We start from the raw sequence: 15,764 nt of genomic DNA on the forward strand, positions 1-15,764 counted from the left end.
TGTATGAAGTAGGATTTGAATCCACGCCAATTGGATTGGTAAAATTTTAAATTTACTATTCAAACAAAGCTTCATTTTAATGTGTTTTTATACATTTTTATTTTAATATGTATAACTTATTATCTCCATAAGTTATATATATATATATTAATAATGTTGTTAATTGAGCTGATGTCACAAGGCAACTCGACACTAACTCATAATTAATGACAACATCATAATAAATAATTTTAGTGCATTTAGTATTGTTAATTTGAAGTATTTATATTTTTAAATTTGTTTTACTAATAATTTAATCTATTTTTTATTTAAATATCATACATATTTTATGTGCTATTATGATTACTAATTTCAAACTATACGTTTCATTATTTATTGCATGTTATTTTTAAACATGCATCTATGTTCTAAATCTATAATTTTCATATGTATACGCGCGTAATAAAATTTATCCCTCTATTTAAAATTCATTTAATAAATAAATTTTGGGTTAATGTATTTTTCATCAAATTTTAGAGGAATAAGTGAATTTTTGTTTTTGTTTTATGAAAGCTAGAGGGTTTGAATACCTTGTTCTCATATTATTGCATACAGTAGGAAAATCCAGTGAATGACATAATGAATTGTGAATACATTAATAAATAAATCATGATGTGTTTTTGGCACTAAAAACATCATGCTCTTCACGCAATGGAGTTAATTGCATGTTTTGTTGTTTTGGAAAGAAAAATAACCCAAATTCATTATTGCTAACAACTATGATTATGGTAAAGTTATATCTTGAAAAACACCAAGTAGTAGTGATGAATGATGCGTAATCAAATTCATTGGTGAATGGCAAGCTACAATTTTATTTTTTTTTATCACTATCACTATCTTTGTTTTTATAAAATTCTAATTCTTCATAAATATTATATTTTTGACAAATGTTTTGTTTTATTCCGTCCTACGATTTAAATCTAAATTGGGTAAACATATATTCTTAATCTAAAAGCAACAAATTGCCACTAAAAATTAAATTTATTCTTCAACCTCATATTTTTATCTTACATTACAATTGTACAAATTCGGATGCAGAAGACAAGCACGCGGGGAGGTTGCATCTTCACACTGATACTCAAAATAAATAAATAAAAAGCTCAACTTTTTATTTTAGTCCTTATATTATACTCAAATTTGATATTTAATTTGATATAATTGAGTTTTTTTATTTTTATTCGCGTTACTCATTAGCTTAGTCCAAATAGCCAACACTGAACGATCATTCCAATTTATCACAATAACTTAAGTCTTTTTTTATGGAAAGAGATATTTTGATTCCATCATTTTAATTAGAATAGATAACATCTTCATTTGGGATAAATAATGACATTATTAGAGAAAGTTATGTGAAATTAAAAGTAAAGGATTAAATTTCTAATTTAAACATAGCACAAGGACCAAATCCAAATTAACCAAAAATTGAAAACAGATAAAGCGTTTTGGTTGAAATGGTCATTGGATACCTGACTTTGTGAACTTTATTTTCCTTATTACATTGTTATACTGTGATTAAGACTTTCCTTTGTTCTCTCTCTTCTTGTCCTTCCCTGTGACTTTGTCCCCTTCTTTAAGGACAATTTTTCTTTTTTTTTTTCCCTCAAATCACTGTTAGTATTTAGTACCTATTACCTTCTTCAAAAGCCATGAGAAGATTAACAATAGAAATGCTTATAAAATCATTTTATTAATTAAGTAGTCTCATATGGACACAGGTCTGCTCACTCACTTTAAAACTGTTGTCCTCTATTTTTTTAATTACAATAATATGATAAAATTCAAATAATAAATACAATTAATATAACTCGAATTCAAATTACACCTAAAGCAATGAATATTTTTAGCCATCATGCCTTCACTCTAATTTTCTTTAGTTGTTTTGTTGAAGCTAAAGTACAAAAATAAGGACCGGGATTCTTGCCTTCTGTTTTTCTTAATATATTAGAAAAATAAAGGAAAATTTAATGTAATAATCATGATGTTTGAAAAGGGTTTTAGTAATTACGTGTCTATAAATTAAGTAAATTAGAAAGCAAGGAAAAAGAAGAAGAAATAATTCAGACATTGAAGAAATGTTTCCCATGAAAAATTGTCCTAAAAAGAAAAAGGAAAATAAAAGAAGCCATGAGATGGGGGGTTAAGGGCATAATAATGGCCATTCAAATGGAGTTGGTTTAAGGTTTCCCTTTAGGGGTCAAACGATCAAACCCTGACTCATGCAAGAGGAGGGGTGGTCCCTGCTTCCAAAGCCAGTGGCAGTGACCGGCCCTCACCAAGCAACCGCCCACTGGTTTGAAACCGCTCGCCTAGTATAGACTTGTAGGTTCCACACTCATAGCCTATTTGGGTCAATCTAGCAAAGCCAAATGTTAACATAAAAGAAAATTTTGACCCATCTCCCCCTTTTTTTATGTTTTGTTTATTTAACAATGAACTTGGGATTAGTGATTCCAAGGACTATGTTCTGTCAGTGACCAAAAAAAGAAAAAAGCTAACATAAACACAAACAATTTGGACAAAGCAAACGACACCCTTGCTTTTGTAATTTGTAATTGCTAATTTCCCAGGCATTAACGCATATATCCCTTCCCACAATCACATTTAAAATCTTTATTGATTGAACATATAAGAGACATTTTATTTTAAGGATAGTTCAGTATCTGAGTTCTAACAGGAAACGACTTTCTTTCATGTTTTTAAAACAGAAACCATTTTCTGGATGATGCTTTGTGTTTACAGCAAGAAATATACACAGAGAGACAAGTATTGGAGCAAGTGAAGAGATTAGAGGACCCTACTGCTTAATTTTTGGCGGGCAGCAACGGTCACTTTCAATGATTTCTCTTTGGTGATTCTTTTTTTCTCTCAATGACCCAACTAAGCCTTATTGCTAGATAGCTTAGCTAGAGAAAGAGGACCTTATTCTCCTTCCATAGAGAGAAAAAAAAGAAAAATTCTTTCCTCTTCTTCCAATTGTCTACCTTGCGGTGTCTTCTTAGGTGGTTGGGCTGAAAGGGAAATTTGCAGATCTCATTCATATGAAGAGATCTTTCAGTGTAAGTTGTTTGATCGTTGCCTTTTCCTTTCTGACTTTCTATTTTGTTGTTTTGGGATTTTTTTTTTTTACTTGTCTTGTCTGAATGGGTCTTTAACTATTAATATGTTCCTAGTCTTTCTGGTACAACACAAAGTTGTTGGTGTTCGAACAAGATCTGAAGAAACTGTTTAAAATGTGTTATGGCAGGACAGTGTGATTCATCTACATTCTTTTGTACACGTTACAAAATTTGATTTAAGGCAACGGCTGGGATCTAAATGAGCAAGAGTGTTCTTGTTTTTTAGCTTTCATGGAGTGTTGTAGGCAACTAGTTGTGGTGAGCAAATGCTATTTGCTTCTTCCCTTTTTGATTGGCTGTGGTTTCTCTTAGCCAAGTTAGCCCTTTTTTTTAGTAAAATGAAGTTCAATTGCTTACTTTGATGTCAATCTGCTAGTTTTATGCCATAAAATGTGTGAGTCACTTGTTGTCCATGACTCGACTGATAAAGTTATTGCATGTTTCTTATTTCCTATTTTCAGGCTTCTTTTGGTTCTCTTTGATGTTAATATGGCTTTCATTTTTCTTTTGTTACTTATTAGCTAATTTGCCCATTCATGATCAATTCTGAAAACCTTTCATTTCAGCTGGTGGATGTGCTACTGGTACTTGCATTTTGCGGTCATATTGCATGGACTGTCAAGGCCAGCTCACAATGCAAACAGGCTCTTTCACGGGAGATTCGGCCTCACAGTGTCGCTATTACCGAATTTGGTGCAGTCGGAGATGGTGTCACTCTCAATACCAAAGCATTTCAGAATGCCATCTTCTACCTCAATTCATTTTCTGACAAAGGTGGGGCCAAGCTTTTTGTCCCAGCTGGCCGGTGGTTGACAGGAAGCTTTGATCTCATCAGTCACCTAACTTTGTGGTTAGATAAGGATGCAGTGATTCTTGGATCAAATGTAAGTCATTACCAACTTATTTAAAAAGAACATTTACTCATAAGATGTGATAAAAAGGACATCGCATCTAGAAATTTTGTTGCGTATGGGATTCAATCTGTTGTCACAATGATTGATGATGGAGAATACGCATTCGAGCTATTTATAAGCAAATCAATGTTTATATGAGAACATACTAAATCAATAATGCGAGAATGGCATCTCATTTGTGATCATTGATGCTTCGTGGCTCGTCTATGCCCCAAATTCAACTGAGCATACCACCCTAGATGCTTTCTCATCACATAGTATATTGTTTCAGAATCCTGATGATTGGCCAGTTGTTGATCCTCTGCCTTCCTATGGCCGAGGTGTGGAGTTACCTGGTGGAAGGCATCGAAGCCTTATATATGGTCGCAATTTGACTGATGTAATCATAACAGGTTAGTAACATGGATGAAAAATCATGTTCCATGAGCATTTGGTTTTCTTTCATTGATGCCATTGGTTCTTCATGCAGGAGATAATGGAACTATTGATGGACAAGGCAGTGTTTGGTGGAACTGGTTTCAGCGTAAAACTCTGGACTATACTCGGCCCCATCTGGTGGAGTTGATGAACTCAACTGGGGTTGTCATCTCAAACTTGACTTTCTTGAACTCTCCCTTTTGGACCATCCACCCAGTCTACTGCAGGTTTGTGGCCTTCTATAATATTAGCAACGCCCTTCCTTGAATGTTGCTGTTAAATTGTTTAGGTTACCATTTTTTATAGCAGAACTTTCATGAGTGAAAGCATTTTATCAATTAAGTTGAGATTCTTTTTTTTCTTGATGAACAGCCATGTCATAGTCCAGAATGTCACAATCCTGGCCCCTCTGGATTCACCAAACACCGATGGAATCAATCCAGGTGAGTTTTATATCTGGATTCACCAACATTCTTATTTCTATTTTTTCCATGTTTTAAAGACAAGCTCTTGCCTTGTTTGAATGCATTCAGATTCTTCGAATGATGTTTGCATCGAAGACTGTTATATTAGCACTGGTGATGATCTAATTGCCATTAAAAGTGGGTGGGATGAGTATGGCATTTCATTTGCTCGCCCCAGCACAAATATTATAATCCGCCGGCTTATTGGACACAATCGAAATGGCTCTGGGATAGCAATTGGAAGTGAAATGTCAGGAGGTGTTTCAGAAGTTTATGCAGAAAACCTGTATTTTTTTTATTCAAGCACGGCTATCACTATAAAGACTGCTCGTGGAAGGGGTGGATATGTGAGAAATATCTATATATTAAATGTTACCTTGGTTGGTGTAGACACAGCTATAAGGTTCGATAGTACTTTCTCTCCGCATCCGGATGACTTTTACGATCCAAATGCTCTCCCTGTGATAGAAAGGATTACAATTAAAGATGTCATCGGAAATAACATAAAAGTTGCAGGCCTCCTCAAAGGCATAGAAGGGGACACTTTTCATCATGTTTGCTTATTAAACATTGCTTTGACTATAACCTCAGGGTCTCCATGGAACTGCTCACATATTCAAGGATACTCTGCCATGGTTTCCCCAGAAACTTGTGAACCTCTCAAGGAAAGTATCTACCCCAACCATTCTTCAGATTGTTACCATCTATCCAATCATTTGCGGAGTTCAGGTAATCAAAACAAAGGTTCTTGGTTACATTCTTGGTAAATAGTGGGTAACATATAATTCGTTTTACCCTGAAATCCACCCTTTGTCATGATTTTTTTTTTCCAAGTGGGAATTTTGATTCTTGCCATTTCCCAAGCACAACAGCAGCCTCATCACCAATGATGCCTGACATTAAGGAGTTGATTTGAGTAGCCGTATATGTGGTTGTTGACTTGTGAGAAGATGTTTTTGAGAGTTTTATTTTATTTTATTTTTTGTAATTTTGTGTGCAGTAACAAATAATTGAGTGATTTGTCAGAAAAATGAAAATAGAGGAGTTTGTATTTGAAAGGCTTTCTTTTTTCTCTTTTTTATGGTTTGTTATAGCCGGAAATGCCAACAGATTAAATCTGGGCATGTTACCTAGAGAAAATGTTATTTGAAAGCTAAATGAAAAATAGACACACACAAAAGTTTTACCCAGGCGGCCTAATGCTTGAGTTGCCTTAATGTGACTGTGATATATTCCATATATTCCATTCAGGCTGTTTCCCGAAGAGTTGTAATTTTTGTTTGATGTTGATGCCTCTCTATAGCTTGGTGGATCAAAAGTGGGGTAGGCCTTGGAGTCCTGGTTTATTTGCAAAACAATGGTGAGCTTAGAGCTGCTGTAGACGCTCTCCAATAATTAAATCAGTGTTTGATCAAATAGTGGTGACAAATGAGAGATCATACGTTGAGTTTTAGTATATATATTCAAACTTTAGCCTGTCCGTTGATTGTTCAGATCTAATTAGCCAGTGATTGGCTGATGCAATGTTTCCTATTTGCTAAAATCGTTAGCAGCTCATGTGCATAGTTTCATGAGCTATGTAGAAGCTTCTTCGCTTATTAGGAGAATGCTCCATGTGGTGTTATCATTTTAGCAGATAGGATTTTTATTTGATTCAAGGATATCTATGGCAACGTCCCAAGGGAGATCCTACATCAATGACTTGATAGTTCATTATTGCAAGATTCTTTTCATCGATGCATATGCAAAGAGTTATATGCAAGTTCTTCAACTGTATTTATATTTATCAAGTCTGTCTTTGATTGTGTTGGACAACATACTAGGATTCATTCTACCAAACATTACATAAATTTTATTCACCAACCATTTCTTTTCCAGGTAACTATTAGCACCAACAATGCCGTTGTCGAGCCAATAGACCCTGAGCCACAAAACAAGGATTCAGCAGTAAAGGACATCAAATCTTACGTAGCACTACATAGTTTGTTTGTTGACGATTAAAATGAGTAGTAACACGAAAAAGGACCATATCTAACTTCACAATATCTTTCACTTCAAGATGATATGACGATGGCGGCATGGATGCTTCCTGGCACAACTGCCACGGACGAGAGCAATATATTTACCCAGAATTTGGCCTGTAATTCACACACAACCACCAAATGGAGAGTCAGCTCTTAATTACTCTCCCCGGTCATCTCTCTCCTAACTCAACATACTTAAACACAAAGCGCGTAAAATAGAAAGGAGAGACGACTCACCGTGCAACCTTTTTCCTTTTTATATATCGCAACTGGGGGCAGAAAGATTGCGAGCATAACGTCGAGAAAGCCGGTTTCTTGATTCTCAGCATCGGCTTTCGCGGGGGTTTCATGTTTGCAGCTAAAGCATCCGCATTTGACACAGATACACATGTTTGATTGATGTTAAATATGTTGCTAAGGGCTGGGGTGGTTTGATAAGGATGATGGAGTCTACCACCACTTATATAGAATCCTACACATTTGTATACTTTTATGGAAACAGTTTACATTTCAATCAAAAACCATAAAGAGAGAATCAAATTAGTGGGTGATTGCTGTTTACAACATAAGCTTGTATCACGTGAATGGAATGAGTTCATAAGTGACATTGGCAAAGCTCTTCTCACCTTGCTGCTTTCATATATTCATTACTATTTTTTACTATACCAAGTCTTACATCTCTTTAAAATATTTGTTTTTAATACTTATCTCCCAAGTATACATATAGAGATATAATCATTTAGATATATAAAAAGAATAATATTACTAATTGATTAGTATGGTTATTGTTATTCATGTAAAAAGACCCACATTTTATTATTTTATTAATGAGTTGAGAAATAATTATAAGTAATTTTATGCATTATAGAAAAAATATATAAATATAAGTTTTAATTTTTTTAATCATTTTATGGGAATACATTAAGCAAATTGGTTGCGATTTATTAAATGTTGCCTAGAAACACTTGAAAATGGATAATAATATAATATTATAAAACTCTTGGTCTAAAGTTTAGGGGTAAGCGTCTGATCGAATCGAGTCAAATCAAGTGAAAAATTTTCAAATTAATTGAGTTCATGAGTGCTATTTTATCATCCTAACTTAATTTAAATTTTTTTCGAATCGAATTGAGTCGAATCGAATCAAGTGAAATTGTTCGAGTTAAATTAAAAATATTAAACATATCAAATAAAAATATTGTTAGAGTAAAACTAATTCCATACTAAAACACGTATATTTTAAACCATATATATTTGAAAAAAATTCAAATCAAAATAATTAAAAATATATATATACTTAAAAGTATGATAATTTTGAATCATTAATTAGATCCCAAAATTATTATTTTAGAAAATTTTTAAAATATTAACTTTATATATATATATTTTAGAATTTTTTAAAATTTATATATATATATATTTTAAAATATAAATTTTTGTTGAGTGAAAGACTAATTTAGTTATTTTTAAAGTTAATAGGAACCAAAAGAATATTTACACTAACATATTATTCGAATTGTAAAATTCAATTCTACTCAAACTCGAAACTCGACTTGAGTTATTTAAATTAACTCAAATAATTCGAATAACTTAATTTAATTAACTCGAAATTCAAAAAAAAGTTTCGAACTGAATTGAATTTTATTCATCTCTAGACATACATGGGAATTGGAATAACAATGAGGAATAATGATGAGATATCACTTGCGGTTTAAAAATTATTTGATGTACTGACCAAGAATCAGGAATAGTTTTGCCCTCCATCTCCACTTTAAGCATTCTAGAATTATATTCTGGAAGACTTAAATGGAGAAGGGAATTCGATACTCCTACATTTCTCTCCTCTTCTTTATGACGTTTCGGTTTACATTAATTGTTTTTTTAATTAAATTATTAAATGAAATTTGGAAGTTAAAATATATTCCTACTTTTGGTGCATTCAAAATTCACTTCTTTTATTTTTTATTTTTAAATTCAAATGTTTTTCTGTTAAATTTATTAAAGTGAAATTTTAAATTTTCTTAAAAAAATTCACATGATAACGGTGTAACAAAAAAATGATATTATAATAGACATGAATTTAATAGATAATTTTGATGGTGTTAACAATATTTAAAAGTTATATCTTTCATTTTAATAAAAATAAAATATTTGAACTAATCAATGATATTGTAAAAGTTGAGGTACCAAATTATGCTAAGAAGTTACAGTATAAAGATTAAATAATAAATTTGAGCATGGTGACCAAAATTAAAATTTGACCATTGCTATATAATCTATAGAAAAATTGTCACTTTGCCATGTTTATAGTCTCTCCCTCTTTTTCTTTTTTCTTTTTGCCAAGACTATTATATATACTTTAAAAAAAATTTCACTTTTAGCCTTTCAACTATAAATAATCTTTCTTTATTTTTGACACTTGTCGGCATACAAAGAATCTGATAGTAAGCTAATAAGATAACTATTACATATAATACATAAATTATTTGAACTAACGAATGTCATTGTAAAAGTAAATAAATTATATAAAAGTAAAATAAAAAGATTAAATATCAAATGCAAGCATAGTAAAGAAATTGAAACTACAATTTTACCATTACCTTATAATAATAAAAAAAAGGGGAAAATGTTGGTCTAAATAATTAGCACTGTGAATAATTTTGGTACCTAATGTGATTTTTTAAAAAAAAAAGAGATATTCTAACTCATCAAGCAAAAATAATTTTTTTTATTAGAACAGTTTTTTTTTTGAATTCACTTAAAATTTTTTATCAAGAGTAATCAATATTATTAAGTATTTGGACTAAGCATTAAAAAATATTAAATTATTGTAGAAATTTAAGTATAAAGATTGAAACAACAATTTTACCATTATCTTATATTGACTAAAAAAGAAAAAAAATATGTTATTAATTAGTTTAAATAATTAATATTGTCTTGATGTGGATTTACAAAAAAAGATTTATTTCAATTTTTAATGTCAAAATATATTTTTCTGTTAGAATAGTTTTTTTTTTAAATTCCATGTAAAACATTTTATCAGAGTAATTAATATTATATTAAGCATTTGGACTACACATTTTAAAAAGTTGGGACCAAATTATTGTAGAAATTCAAGTATAAGGATTAAATCTTAATTTGAAACCTAATAAAGGGACCAAAAGTGACATTTGACCAATTTTCCCTAAAATGCAAAAGGAGGAGGAAAAAAAAAACTGAACATGTGTCAAGTACGAAGGTCAAAATATATAGGTTATAGATTTGTACGATAATTTGTGTATTTATTCCATAAATCAACAAAGCTCTCGTTGAGTTATTATAATAGTAAGATTAAAATTAATGTAAGATATGTGTTTGAATTTAATCGTAACAGATGATATTAAAAAATAATTATTAAAGATATTAAATTAAATTATATATGAAAAAGTAAATAATTACATTTCATATTAAACAATAAAAATATATTAAATATACATTTATGTTAAAAAAATATTAATAAATAGTTAATTTTTGATTAATTATTTTTTTCTCATCCTCTTAATGCCTTTTTCAGTTAAATATAAGATTGGATGGAGGCATGGAACAGAGGGGTGGTGAAAACCACAAAACGAAAAAGGATGAGCTAGGGGTGACCAAGTTAGCACGCTGATTGCTCCCTCATGCTTAAGTCGGTCTTTTGGTTCAATAAGAATGTAACCAAAAAATATCCTAGACGTCTTTTCTTGCTTACCTTGTCTTAACCACTCATGTGATAGTCCTCTTAGTCTTCGGACCCAAGGTGCCTTGAGATTGCCTTCTTCTTCCTGTTTCGTCTGTTTGACCTTCGCGGCTTTGCCAGACAACCCAGAATTGTTTTTATCATTACTTATGTATCAAATATTTTATGGTGACCTTTTTAAGCCATTTTATTATTGGGTTTTTTAGATATGGTATAACACAACCATAATAATTTTTTTATTAAAATCAAATATGATAAAACTAATCAAAAGGTGTGCAACAAAAACACATCTCACAAACCATAAAACACCTCAGTCTAAAGGACATTGATATCTTAAACAAAAAAAAAAATGCAAGATCACTGCTCAATATAGCCAACCTAAAATCTCTTGAAAGCAACAAAATATTGTAGCAAGAATACTTCATAAAAGCAACTAAGTTCAGTAAATATATTTTATGATAATTAAATTTATATATTCACTAAATTATTATAAAACTCAAATTTTTATATTTTATATGTAATGACTTGATTTTTAGTAGCATTAAAAATTATTTTTTTAAGACTTCAATTTTGTAAATATTAAATAGAAATATTTATGAAATTATTATATAAAATAAATTAAAATTTTTATGATTAACGCAGGTCAGACCAAGCTTGAATGGGGAAAAAGGGAAAGATGTTGAGCCCAAAAGACAAAACTGATGCTTCTTGTTACTCTTTTATCATTTCAATATTGGAGAATATACATTCAAAATCCTAAACCCATCCCACCCTGTATTTTCTGACTACCTATTCTTTTTCTTAAACAACACTTGTCTAGAAAAAAATTTGTATCAAGAGTTCAGCACTTGCTGATCTTCAACCTCCTCACAGCTGACAAGAACATCCTGTTCCAAACATACCAAAAAAAAAAATTCAAATTCAGCTGTGGTGCTATATGGGGAAAATTTTGAATTTTAATGTAAGAAATTGATATGTTAACTTACTCCCAAGGAACATCACCAACCATCATCCAATCCCCTTCCTTGTCTTCATACGTTAACACATGATATTTCTCATAATGATCTCTATCCATCTCTGCTTCTGCCCCTGCATTCCCACCCATCAAAACTCTCGACTATGGAATTTTCAAATGAAAGAAATTAAACAGCCAAAGGCAGAAACTTAACAGATGATGTTTGTGTGGAACATGTGTTCCAGAGTCCTTATCAGATCATAGTAACTCTCGTGTGCCAACAGGTCTAGTTTTCTCCCTATAGGAATCCCTTCCATGTAAACCTTCACATAAAATGTTGAGCTGTTGCACTCGTGCTCTTCTTCTGCAACCGCCGCCTTCATCGGTGGCCACTGCTCCCTGAATATATATATCTTTTGGTTATGGACTGTAAAAGCATCTGTTCCGTACGCAATCGGAAAAAATAAATACCTGACAAAAGGAGGAGCGATTGAAATGCTAAGGCCAAGGCGAAGATCGGTAGTAAGGTCCCTTTGGGAGGAAGCAGTGCTTGAGAAAGCAAAGTGGTTGGGGCTGTCGATGGAAGATGAAGAACTGGTTGGTCGACCCATTTTCTGTGACTGAATTCTAGAGTGATGACAAATGAGCCGCCACACTGGGTTTAAATAAAAATGACCAGAAATGTGTAGAAAAACAAATTTAATTATTAAATAATATTGGGAAAAAGAAAATACACAGAGTACTAAATTTTTGTTGGAGAATCGAAGGGGGACAATTCTTTCATATTACTGGCTCTGCTTGGGCATATATGTTGTGAAGGAAGCCGACATCTGTGTACACGTGTCACCACCATTATGTTACTCATTTCTTTCTTGGAAGCTTCATGTCGAATTAGGATTTAAGATGATTCAACTTTGTTATTAGTTGAATTGGATTATTTTAATTCATAATTAAAATTTTAAATTTCTGTTAAAATCCACTATTTTTATTTTATTTTAAAATATATATATATATATATATATGAATGAAGCATTTGCAGCTTTATATTTATGTTTGTTTACCTCTTCACTTTCTCTTCTTTTCAAGGGATTCATGAGTTTTTCATAGCTGTTACAGGCGGCATCCATTGATGAAAAAGTGTGAACCACATTTTAACAAAATAGTTGATGATTATTGTCTCCTTTTATGGGGGAAATATTATTTCATGCAACTTATCAATTTATAAATAAAACTCAATTATATGGACTCCAATCTTATATTTAAAAAGAAACCACCTAAAAGGAGTACACTTGCTACGGACCTAATTACGCCCACGTGTTAACCATGATTTAATTTTTAATTTAAAATTTCACATTCACTCTTTTCTTTTCATTATCAATATTTTATTTTACTTCTTTTACCTATATCATAATTCATGTCACCAACTATTGATTAATATTTAAGAAAAAATGAATGTAAATCATTGTAATAACCCACATTTTCAAATTTAATATATATAATCCATAAATATTAGGTTCATTCGTAACATACATTATATTCTACAAAATTTAAAGTTAATTATAAATATATATATATATACACACGAAGGTATGATTAGATAGTCACTTTGTATGGTAAAATTCTCTCCCTATAGATGTAGTAATAAATAAAGAGTTGAGGCAATGAATGTAGACAAGTGATGGGGATACAAAAGCTTGAGATTTAGAAACATCCTGGAAAATTATGTCCTAAATCAATGTTCAATGGATTCAATTAATGTTCTGTCTGGGTAACCCTATAATTAAATCAAGGGAGGTATTGATAATGATGACATTAAACTTTTATATGTTGTTGCTATGCAAAGTAACACTTAAACATGTTTTACTTTATGTCAAAAGAAACGTGTTCTAATTAGACTTTCAAAACATTGCATTTAGAATATTACCAACCCCCACCCCCACCCCCACCCTCCAAAAAAATTCAGTTTAATTTGATTTTCTATTTTTTTTCATATTAATTTTCGATTTTCCTTTTTGAATTGATAAAATAGACTTCATGTTTTTTATCTTTAGTTTAGAGTGGTTTTCATTTCTTGATTTTTGACCTTAACCCTACTTTCAAGTTACTAAAACATTAACAATACCAACTAAGCTAATACTAAATCGATATAATGTGATTATTTAATCTAAATAGTTAATGATTAACATGAATTTTATTTCTTTTAATGTTGTTCTAAACAAAATCTACAACAATATTCTAGTGAAAATAATTAGTGGTGTTAATTATTTAGCTTAATTAACAAAATAAAAGATGGAATTATACCAAATAAAATCAAAATAGAAGAGGTGAGGAGAGAGAGAGAGACGTTGTTTATCTCCAACGTTAATTTAAAACACAAGAAAAGGGGGGAACAAGAAACTAAAATAAGAAAGGGAGATATGTAGTAAACAAACAAACAAACAAAGGAGGAGAAAAGCAAAAGGCGATGTTCCCCACCACCCCTACCGTTATGTTGCTTCTAATGCTCATCACGGGAAGCTCTTTCTTTTCTTTCACTGCTCCACACACCTTTTGGTCTCTATTAACCTTCCATTTATTTTAAAAAGGGTTAACTTCACCCAACCTCTTCTATTTTGCCCTACATTTTAAATCATCCCTCAACTTTAAATATTTTATTAAGCCCCTATTGTATCAGTTTAGTTGTCAATTTCAAGGTTGTTGGAACCATATTAAACTGGTCGATTGGACTGAAAATCAACTAATATTCTGGTTTAGAGAACGAAGTTGAATTGGTTGACCCATGAATTAGTACAAATCAATTACATTGATTTTTTCTTTTTCATTTTATGAAATTTTTAATAATTTATTTCATCAAATTGGACCAAGCGGCCAAATTGGTCAAATGGAAAACTAGTGGCCTAACCAGTCCAGCTACAAAAACATTGGTCAATTTAGGCAGTAAATGCAAATTTCAATCTTGTATGGAGTATATTTAAAATGAATGGATCAAATTGTAAACACATGTTTACCATTGCACGGACGACTTAGCTGGAATTTGCTAAAAAATAAAATTGTGTCAATAAAATTAAAGAGTGTTGTTTATTTCAACATGTCAAATCTAATATGTCTATACAATAGGCACACATGTGTTTACAATTGATCCACGTGTTTTAAATATGTTCCAAGTTAGATTTGAGCTAGCATTTAGTTGTGATTTGGTTTACAGAATATAAGATTACCTCTAGTATTAAGAATATTGGAATGTAAGATTACTTAGTGCATAACCGAATATGTTATGTTACCTTATTTAATTAAAATGTAAGATTTTATTATTTAATTGATAAAATCTAAAATTGCCTAAAATTGCATTTTACCTTTCTTTTGTTTTTTACAACACAAAAACGTTGAAGCTTATATCATTTTATCTTACTTACTTTAGTATATTAATTTCATGTCTCCTAAGCTAAAATTGAGGAGGAGCGATATACAATTAGGGCTCTCTTTTTAATGGGTAGAAATAATTATATTTTTCAATTATTAAAACATGCAATTTATTATGGTTTAAGAAAAAATTTGACCAAAATTATAAAAAAAGAAAAGAAAAGAAAAGAAGGATAGTAACCTTGTGATGAAAGAAATTTTCTAGGTATACTTTAATAAATAAATTGTAATAGAATAGATAAATGTTAATTTTCTTAACATATAATAAATATATGTATATAATTGAATGTTACTTTGAAAAATATACAAAACACGAGAATTATTGATTTATTAATTATTATTATCATTATTATTTCATTTCATTTTAGTTTAAATAATATGAATTAAAGTCATTAAAAACGAAATAGAATTGTTAAAAATATCATATTATCTTAAGGTAAGATTACTTAAGTTAAGACGATTAAAGCTCTTTTCAGACACGTAAATTATATGATTCAAACTATTTCATCCCTTCCGCTCTTCATACAATATTGTAATGATGAAAAAAACAAAACAAAACAAGAGTACTTAAAAGAAAGTAGGATGTTGAGATTATGATCAAATCTTGACACTATTAGTAATTTATCCAAAGAAAGAAAATGATTTGGAAATGTAAAATTACCCCCAATATTCTCACATTCCTTGAACCAAGCATGGT

The 15,764-nt window shown here is 30.7% G+C and overlaps 2 protein-coding genes and 1 long non-coding RNA gene across 5 annotated transcripts; 1 reads left to right on the forward strand and 2 right to left on the reverse strand.

Moving 5' to 3' along the window:
- The first annotated feature begins 2,545 nt into the window (after window positions 1–2,545).
- LOC107897159 (probable polygalacturonase) lies at window positions 2,546–6,140 on the forward strand. Of its 2 annotated transcripts, XM_016822512.2 has the most exons (8): window positions 2,546–3,095; window positions 3,289–3,413; window positions 3,722–4,039; window positions 4,341–4,461; window positions 4,539–4,713; window positions 4,859–4,929; window positions 5,020–5,679; window positions 5,785–6,140. In XM_016822512.2, the coding sequence occupies exons 2-8, from the start codon at window positions 3,387–3,389 to the stop codon at window positions 5,838–5,840; spliced, it is 1,428 nt and encodes a 475-aa protein (XP_016678001.1). In that variant the 5' UTR covers window positions 2,546–3,095; window positions 3,289–3,386; the 3' UTR covers window positions 5,841–6,140. The 2 variants fall into 2 exon arrangements, with proteins under 2 accessions (XP_016678001.1, XP_016678003.1); XM_016822514.2 differs by lacking the exon at window positions 3,289–3,413 and having other exon boundaries at window positions 2,549–3,095.
- Window positions 6,141–6,779: 639 nt separating this feature from the next.
- LOC107897161 (uncharacterized) lies at window positions 6,780–7,585 on the reverse strand. Its single transcript, XR_001684055.2, has 2 exons — window positions 7,212–7,585; window positions 6,780–7,088 (listed from the first exon to the last, which is right to left on the reverse strand). It is a non-coding gene; the product is annotated as an uncharacterized lncRNA (long non-coding RNA).
- A 3,798-nt stretch (window positions 7,586–11,383) lies between these two features.
- LOC107896075 (auxin-responsive protein IAA20) lies at window positions 11,384–12,424 on the reverse strand. Of its 2 annotated transcripts, XM_016821219.2 has the most exons (4): window positions 12,119–12,421; window positions 11,862–12,046; window positions 11,679–11,781; window positions 11,384–11,579 (listed from the first exon to the last, which is right to left on the reverse strand). In XM_016821219.2, exons 1-4 carry the CDS (start codon window positions 12,256–12,258, stop codon window positions 11,534–11,536), a joined length of 474 nt encoding a protein of 157 aa, XP_016676708.1. In that variant the 5' UTR covers window positions 12,259–12,421; the 3' UTR covers window positions 11,384–11,533. The 2 variants fall into 2 exon arrangements, with proteins under 2 accessions (XP_016676708.1, XP_040930522.1); XM_041074588.1 differs by having other exon boundaries at window positions 11,862–12,424.
- Window positions 12,425–15,764: the final 3,340 nt, after the last annotated feature.

The sequence above is a fragment of the Gossypium hirsutum genome, chromosome A08, assembly GCF_007990345.1.
Source record: "Gossypium hirsutum isolate 1008001.06 chromosome A08, Gossypium_hirsutum_v2.1, whole genome shotgun sequence".
In the NCBI taxonomy this organism is placed as follows: Eukaryota; Viridiplantae; Streptophyta; class Magnoliopsida; order Malvales; family Malvaceae; genus Gossypium; species Gossypium hirsutum.

What these genes read in the sequence shown, in the direction of transcription:
- LOC107897159 (XM_016822512.2), top strand. Translation starts at nt 3,387, where the DNA reads ATGGAGTGTTGTAGGCAACTAGTTGTG. An exon ending in GACTGATGTAATCATAACAG is followed by an intron (nt 4,462 to 4,538) that starts GTTAGTAACATG and finishes TTCTTCATGCAG; the next exon opens with GAGATAATGGAACTATTGAT. An exon ending in CAATCATTTGCGGAGTTCAG is followed by an intron (nt 5,680 to 5,784) that starts GTAATCAAAACA and finishes TTTTTTTCCAAG; the next exon opens with TGGGAATTTTGATTCTTGCC.
- LOC107896075 (XM_041074588.1), bottom strand. Translation starts at nt 12,258, where the DNA reads ATGGGTCGACCAACCAGTTCTTCATCTTCCATCGACAGCCCCAACCAC. An exon ending in GTTCCACACAAACATCATCT is followed by an intron (nt 11,782 to 11,861) that starts GTTAAGTTTCTG and finishes GTGGGAATGCAG; the next exon opens with GGGCAGAAGCAGAGATGGAT. An exon ending in GTTGGTGATGTTCCTTGGGA is followed by an intron (nt 11,580 to 11,678) that starts GTAAGTTAACAT and finishes TGTTTGGAACAG; the next exon opens with GATGTTCTTGTCAGCTGTGA.